An 8,228-nucleotide genomic window follows, 5' to 3' on the forward strand; every position below is an offset into this window, starting at 1 on the left:
ATGATCTACTCAGGCCAACAGAATAAGTTAAGAATGTATGTCTAATTAGCCTTTGCTAATTTTGTTAAGCTTTAGCTATTTGGTGAAACTGAGTCATACAAAAAACTGGTATTTCACAAAAGTACACTATAAAAGGAGCAGGAGAATGAAGTTCCCAGTCTCTGTGGGCTGTATTTATAGCTTGAAGTTTATTTTGATACTAAAGGATCTTTAATTCAAGAATTACGTTTTTTCTTTTTTCAGGTTTATTGAAAATGTGATAGAACAAATTTAAATGGCTCAATATGTTTGTTTGTTTGTTTGTTTTTTAAAAATTCATCCCAACTGTAGCCTGAATGACCTGTAGGTTGAAGAGGCTGCCAAAGTCCAGAAGCTTTAGTGTTTCCTTGGTGTCTACCTCAATGACCTCCTGATCTAGGGCGGAGACCTCAGAAACATAACTATCTCTCCTTTCTCTCCCTCCTTCCTGCAACTTGATAGAGACACCCCTCACAGGACCTATCTGAATCCACTTCATCAGATGAGTGACAGAGCCAGCTATCTTGCTGGCGCTAACGGCGATCTCCTTGATCACACTCTTGTTGGTGTGGAAATCATTACCCAGGCGCTTGTTGTACTTCTTGATGATGATGCCCACCTGGGACGCCTGCTTCACACTCTTGGTGCATGCGTGTGTGGCCCAAGCTGGAGGGTCTCAGCAAAAGAGGAAACAGGAACCACAAGACAGGCCTATAAAGCCAAAAGCATTATTTTTTTAAGGATTAAATGTAATAGAGATAAAATCCTAATCTTATAAAAGATACCAATTGTTGTAGACTGTTAAAGATAATTAAAATATACAAGTTACCTGTGAGTCGTTATTAGCACAAGTCTAAATTTCTTCACAGAAAAAAGCTTTGAGAGAGAAACCAATATTTATCTACCTTCATATAGTACTCTGTATATGTTGTCAAAATTAAGCCTAAAGTAAGTGAAGCAAAACAAATTTAAGGTTAAAGTTTGTTTAATGTAAAATAATATTCAAAATCAGGTATATGAAAATAGCCCTAAAATATTAAAAGCTTAAGTAAAGTATGTTAAATTTATAATACACTTACATGGCAGGAACCCCAGGCTCAAGTTCCCTTAGATTGAACACCATCCCACCAGAATAAGTTGCAGGACAAGGATGCATGGAAAACAAGACTTGCCAGATGTCTGCTGCTTCTGCCTCAGGCTGCATAGGCCTGACCACAGCTGGCTATGTAGACCTAATCACTTCTTTCTATGTAGGTCTGACCAGCTCTGATCATATAAGCTTGGTCAAAAAAATGACCTTCTTATCTAAAGATGAATAACTCCTCAAATCTCACATAATAGGGTGATGGATTGATTATCTTGCACAGTGGAGAAGCTTAGAGAATGTATCCACATCCTCAATGTATCAAACAATAGAGAGGCAAATAATAATTACCCTACACTCAAGGTACCCTCACACTGACATAAGAGGATATTGTGAACAGGGGAACCGCATACATAAGACTGCCACCCAACCGCTATGGGACCTACATACTAAATTGACCATGACCTTTACACTGGCATTCAAATCTTCCTCTTAGCAATAGTTAGTTTCAGGCAACCCATGTTGCCCGATTAAAGGGGGCTGGCAGATGTTCTGCCATTAAACTCAAAGCTTTAAGAAGTTATTCAGGATATCCAAGGACTGTCTTCCACAGTTGGTTTTATATCTGCAGAGTCAACTAATGATTCTATTATGTGATGTCTGAAGCCCTCAGATTATCCAGGAGGAGATGACTTAGATGAAAGTGATTAACCCGGACTCGACTGTGATGCTTTGAGATTTTAATCTCAAAACTAGTCTTTGCCCAGAGAGAAGCCTCAAGGGCCTTATAGTATTACCTTAAAGCCTACAAGGAGTATACTGGCTTTGAAAGTGATGCTTTGGATGCTTTCTAACACATTCCAAAAACCAGTGTTTGTTGAAGCTCATTGAATTTGCTTATCATGCTTTACAAATCATAATTCTGAACAGCCAACCTATTTTTAAATAGAATGACAGTAAGTAACATGCTCGTGGATGTCAGCCTGTAGCACCTAGAGGTGTGTCCACTGACAAAAAGGCCAAGAGTTCACTTCAAGCTTCTCTGCTAACTCAGTCAGCACTATATATAAATTATTACAGATTTCACATGACTGACTGCTCTCATCTTCATCTGTTGACTATGTCCATGGAATGAGAATGTAGAGATTTTTTTTAAGGTCTGTTAATAAGGTAAATTTTAGAAAAAAAAACATTCTGATTGTTAAAAACTTTGTATAACTTTGTACAATGACTCATTTACTCTTGACATGGCAGTCACTGTCTCTGGGCATATTTTTAAATTGAAAATTAAAAATAATTTTAGGGTAATACAATTTAGAATTGAATTGTCTATTTACATAGCCTGACAATATAATATATATATATAAAACATTTTGCTGTTAACACAATATGAATTAAGTCAGGTTTTTAAATACTAGTCATTGTCATTTAATGTACTAGTCTTATTTTTTTAATTTCACCTAATGAAATTGTTTCTAACAAAGATAATTTTTACTTGAGATACTGTGTTTTTGTTCATTAAAGAATAGCTGATATTGCTAATACTTAAAGCAAACAGTAAAAGGTCATCATATGTGAAAGCAAGAAATATCACTTAGATACTTTCTGCTCAAATTCATTTTTTAGTTGCTATGTTTAAGTGACTTCTTTTACAAAGCTTCCGAGTGCTTGTTTCTTGTGCAGGAGTCTGATGCAAACAAGCAGCCAATTACAGGTACCTCATCTTTCTGCAGAGCTCTGGCACATGGACCAACCAGTTGTACAATTGCTTTTAACTGGTGTTACTCTTGATGCAAAAGTTTTAGTCATGTAGCTTTATCTGTTAATGTGTCCGCACAAAGTTGTACAGTTACCTCCTGACTTCTGTTCGGGCTCTTTGCCAGCTGTTAAGTTTTATCATGGCCCTTTGGATGGAGCCTCCCATGAGCCATTCTAATTGTTGCTCCCCTCTTTGCCCTTCTTCCAGCCTTGAGGCACTTGGAGAGACCAACGCCCCCAAACTGCAGAAACAGTTGTATGACCTCTGCAAGGGGGTTAATGAGCCATGGGCGATCCGACTCAGGCCTTGTCTTGCCACTCTGGACATTTTGGGGGTGGGGGGGGTGGGCACTCAGAACTAAAATAGCTGGACTAAAACCTCCTTTGCATCAATTAATCTGTCTCATTAGCTCAGATCAGCTTAACAGCCTTCAGGACCAGCTCAACTCCGTGACTGCTGCAGGGCTCCAAGATTGGAAAGGACTAGATCTGACTGCTGCTAAGACGGGGGCCTGTGCCTCTTCCTTGAGCAATGCTGATTCCACATCAACAAATCCTAACTGACTTGATACGGGGCTAAAGCCAATGGGGCCAGGCAAAAATTTAACCACAAACTCCTCCTATATATGAGCTTCTGGTTCCTTCCCACTCTGGCCTCTCTCCTTGATCTCCTTTTCCTCTTAGTGTCCTCATACTTTTGTTTTTACCCATCTTTTAAAAATGTTTTACTTACTGAACTTCACTCTAACCCAACCACCACCACCAAAAGAAAATTATCCACATCAGCTCTGCCATTCTCTCTCACCCTACAACAGCTCCATTTCTTCTTGATACATCTGCAAAAAAGGCCTTTTAGATGCTGAGGAGAAACTGGCTAAAAGGGGCCTTTATTGCTTTCACCATAGGCCAGATACAATTCTTTACGCTATTCTCTATTTTCTCCTGTTCCCTTCCTTGGATGTTCTGTATCTCCCTGACACCTCCGCAGCTCATGTCCTTGAGGCCATCCTAGCAATGGGACTGGGAGCTGTCACCCTGAATCAGCTCTAAGCCTGCTTCCCCTCACTGGCTCCTTCAGAATCGCCTGCCTGTGTTTCTTCCTGTCCCTCAGCGGTCCCAGAAAGTCTCCTGTTTTACTCTGTAACAGCCCCCTAGCACTTACTGTCTAGTCTCTTCAGAAATTCAGGACAGCAATCACCTGATCCATCGCAGCCAATCAAGAGAAGACTTTGCTCCTGCTCCAGGACCTTAGGATCCCTTTTCCTTTACACTGGGAACTAACCCTTCCAACAAGGGCCCGCCTCCATGGGAGGGGGCACAACCAGCACCAAACCCAACAAAACACCCCTACCACCCCTACCCTTTTCATATCCTCCTGCAGTTAGGAATGATGGTTTCTTTTCGTGGACTATGGATGTTGTTTCTGCCCCTGCATTCCATCTTTTTCTGTAGGTATTTTTAACACAGATGTTCACGCATGCCTTCCTACACCACACACACACACACACACACACACACACACACACACACACACGGTTTCAAAAGTGCTCCCTCACAGCGAATAAACATGGTCCTGCCAACAGTGAGACCGTGCCTTTCTTTCTTTCTGTCTCCATCTCTCTACAGCTGGCTTTTCCTCATCCAACAGACTGTAAGTTCTACAGTCCAGCAGTGTCTTAAGAGCCTGTTGCACAAAACAGAGGAAGAATTTACCGTAGAAATGGATATTTTACACAAAAGACCTTCAGTGTGCCACACATCTGCCTGCAGCAGTGAAGTCAGAAAAGTTGGGCTCGTTTTCATGGATTGCATAACAAGCCTCCATCTTGCTACCTGTAGATTAATTTCTTGGTACGGCTGGTAAACACCTAAATACATACAACACTCTGTTGTAGCATTATTCTTTTGTTCTTCACCAAGAATGATGGGGAAAAAAACAGACTAACAAAAACCAGAAAATGTTTAACTAAATTTAAAAAAAGAAAAAAAAGAAAAAAAAAACCTTTCTGCTCTCAAATCCCAAACTCAAACATTTCCAGGAAATAGTGTGAAACTTCAGAAAGTCTGATAGCATTGTCCTCTAACAAATTTAACAAATTTCGAAGATCTACTTAGCACAGTTTTGCTGCACTGAGAGTAGTGTGGGACGCTCTAATTCACGACAGATAAAGCCGTGAAGGAGACGGTATTTTTACACGCCATGTTTTTCTGTAAGAGATGGCTGAACCTGGGCTGGAGAGATGACTTAGTCGGCAGGGTACCTCGATTTTAAGCCTGAAAGACTTGACCCGAATTCATATCCCCAAAGGCGTCATAAAAATGTCAGTTCTTGTCTGTAATCCTAGAGCTTGTGGGCAAAACCCGTGGATTTCTGGAGCTCATAGTCAGCCAGTGCAACCACACTGATGAGTTGTGCATTCAGTAAGAGAGCTGCCTCAAAAAACAGGCTGGAGAATGATCAAGGAGGATGCCTGGCATCTGCTTCTAGTTTCCACAGGCCACACACAGATCCATGACACACACACCGCATGCATACATTCCCATGAATACACTCACATACACACACAGTATAGGCACACCGCACACACGCTATAGAAGCTATTATTTTGACTCTAGTAAGTTCGTTTTCTTTTCCTGAGTATTCAGAACCGAGGAAGGCACGTCATGTTGAACAAGGTGTAGTGAAGTCAAATTTGAAAAGATGTCACACTGTGTGTTCCCTTAAACTGCTTTCCTCTATTAGCCTCACATCTAAACACTGTTCCTCCCTGGGACTTCACAAGCTCCCATCAAGCAGGTCATGTGGAGGGGAAGGCTATCAGCCCAAGTGGGGCCATGGTGTGTTGTGCTATAGTACATGAAGACATATTTTTAATGTCGGGTTTTAACAATGTGTGGGGTGAGTACGTTCCACATCTACTTGGTAGAGGTTAGAGATGCTGCTAAATGAACTGTAATGAATGTTCACAACAGCTCCCTGAACCCAGAGTTATCCAACCCCAAATATATGCCAAGCAGAGACAGAGAGGTCCTGCTGTACTGGAGTTCTCCTTATTTTCCTACCTCAAGCATTTCCTGCCTGATAATTTTTATTGGTTTGCATCATCCATGAAACTCAAGGCAGCCATGTCAGACCTTTTCAAATATAGTGTCTCTCTCCGACTCCCCAGGCCTGCTCCGTCCTTTGTGGAAGCACGAGTCACGGCGCTTGGTGCTGCTGACCCATCAGCTCACATGAAGGAAGTAAAGAATGTTGCTATAATCATGCTGTCTAGGCTGCAGTCCAGCCAAAGTTGAATATTTTGCATGGCATTCTTCCTTTGCCAGGCAGCATAGCACAAAAAAAAAAAAAAAAAAAAAGAAAAGAAAAGAAAAGAAAAAAAATTACTGGCAAAATTTGCTCCAACAGATCTCTCCATGTGAAAGGAATCATGAAGAAGGAGACGGTGTGACTTGGCTGCCTGTTAGTAAAGAGAGCAAGAGTGTCTGCTGGAGAAGCAAGCCTAAGGCAGATGAGAAGGGCATGATAAAAGGGTGGAAATGACAAATGATGGCGTCAAGACATGTGACAGAACAACGTGCAGCAGTGACTCCTGGAGCAGTTACAGTCATCTTCCACAATGGTTTACATTTTCCCCACAAGCTTCAATCCATCCATCATGCCTTTCTGTGGCACACAGTGCATCTGTCTTTGTTTGGGTACATCTGCAAGCACATGATTCGGGACAGAACTGTAGGCTGCCGCCTTCCTCTAGGTAATGAGTTTCTCTCAGCTCCGAGGTTCATCCAGACAAATGCTCTTCATTGTAGAACATGCTTGTTGATGAGAACAGCGACCTACACAGCACTCAGCAGCTCTCCACTGTCTCAGTCTGTGGACTTGATACACAGATGTTTTGAACAGCTTTATCACCAGGAAGCTATGCTTCCGGGCAATTTCTGAATAAGCAGCAGGCGTCTGTCCTCCTCAGCACATTCTGCCTGCATGATCTGTTTCATCCTCCGTCCTTGTTGATGTCTTCAGAGAGGGACAGGGTCGCACTGCTGCTGGATTTATTTACTGAGGAAATCTGAGCATTACAGGACACGTTTTTGAAGAGCAACTACACAGGTTCTGGCCATCCTCCCTGTGCCAGCCCTCATCATTGCCAAATAAGGAAATTAGCTGTATTCATGGAGACTTAGTAGTCCAGCTAGCACTTTCCTGCAATGCTTCTGTCCAGCATTACTCTCAGGACTAAGCGAATAGCTGTGAGTGAAGTTTACCTGTTTATGCCCGTTCTAAGTTCAGTTCATATTAAGATCATCGAGGGAGGGGCTCAGTGGTACTGTTTGCCTTTTATTTTCCTGGGACTTGGGGGTTTGGAGAGCACTAATTTTGAGAAAGAGCCTGGAGGGATGGAAACAGACCAGCCTGGCTGGGTCCTGATTATGTAATTGACTCCTGGGGATGTTGGGGAAGTGTATTGATCTCTTTGTGAGATAGAGACATCTTCAGCTTTATGCAGTTCTGAGCTAAGTGAGCTTCAATACACATTTCAAATATCTGTCTCAGGGCGAACACCTAGGATAAAGTCACCGAAACCTTTGGCCTTTCTCTTCACCCTGTTTGAGTAAAGCCACTCTCTTTGAGAGGCGAGTCTGTTTCTTTCTTTGTCCTTGTCCCTTCCTATCTTCCCTGCTCAAACTCGCCAAAGTTTTACAAAAAACTTTGCTATAGACAGTCTGTTGATAGATAAGTAATTAGCGATTATAGAGGAAGAAAGTGAGCCATAGTGTGACTTGCACAATCACAAGGTAACTCTCCACTTTGACAGGATATATGTGGTCTGTCTCTGAAGACAGGCATTCAGGCACCTGTGTCGTATTGAAGAAGCTAATGGGAGTTTTAGGCTCCACAGCTGAGTGGTGGACTTACTGCCTGAGAGAAAAAGCACCAGTTTGAAATCCAGAAGATGTCCTGGGGCTGGAGAGATGGCTCAAAGGTTAAGAGCACTGTTTGCTCTTCCCAAGGTTCTGAGTTCAATTCTCAGCAACCACGTGGTGGCTCACAGCCATCTATAATGAGAGCCGATCCCCTCTTCTGGCCTGCAGGTGTACATGCAGACAGAACATTGTATACATAACAAAAAAAAAAAAAAAAAACAGAAGATGTCCTAATTTTGCCCTCAGTGGGCCAGGAAGTTATCTACTTTGTCATGTGGGCTTCCCTGTAAGATGGATTCAACAAACAGAATTTTAGTATATTCTTTGTGCCAGGCACTGTTCTAGATCCTGAAAACATAGAAATGAATTTGATAAAGTACCTCCTCCCGTAGAACTTCTAGTCTGTGGAGAATTGAGTCAATGAGCAAATAAGACACTGGTT

General features: G+C 42.0%; 1 protein-coding gene across 1 annotated transcript; it reads right to left on the reverse strand.

Annotated features, from left to right (window-relative positions):
* Nucleotides 1-307: 307 nt before the first annotated feature.
* Nucleotides 308-5,062, reverse strand: LOC110566317 (small ribosomal subunit protein eS17-like). Its single transcript, XM_021664161.1, has 2 exons — nt 5,056-5,062; nt 308-684 (listed from the first exon to the last, which is right to left on the reverse strand). The coding sequence occupies exons 1-2, from the start codon at nt 5,060-5,062 to the stop codon at nt 308-310; spliced, it is 384 nt and encodes a 127-aa protein (XP_021519836.1).
* Between the last annotated feature and the right edge of the window lie 3,166 nt (nt 5,063-8,228).

This window comes from Meriones unguiculatus, chromosome 20 (genome assembly GCF_030254825.1).
Source record: "Meriones unguiculatus strain TT.TT164.6M chromosome 20, Bangor_MerUng_6.1, whole genome shotgun sequence".
NCBI classification, from domain to species: Eukaryota; Metazoa; Chordata; class Mammalia; order Rodentia; family Muridae; genus Meriones; species Meriones unguiculatus.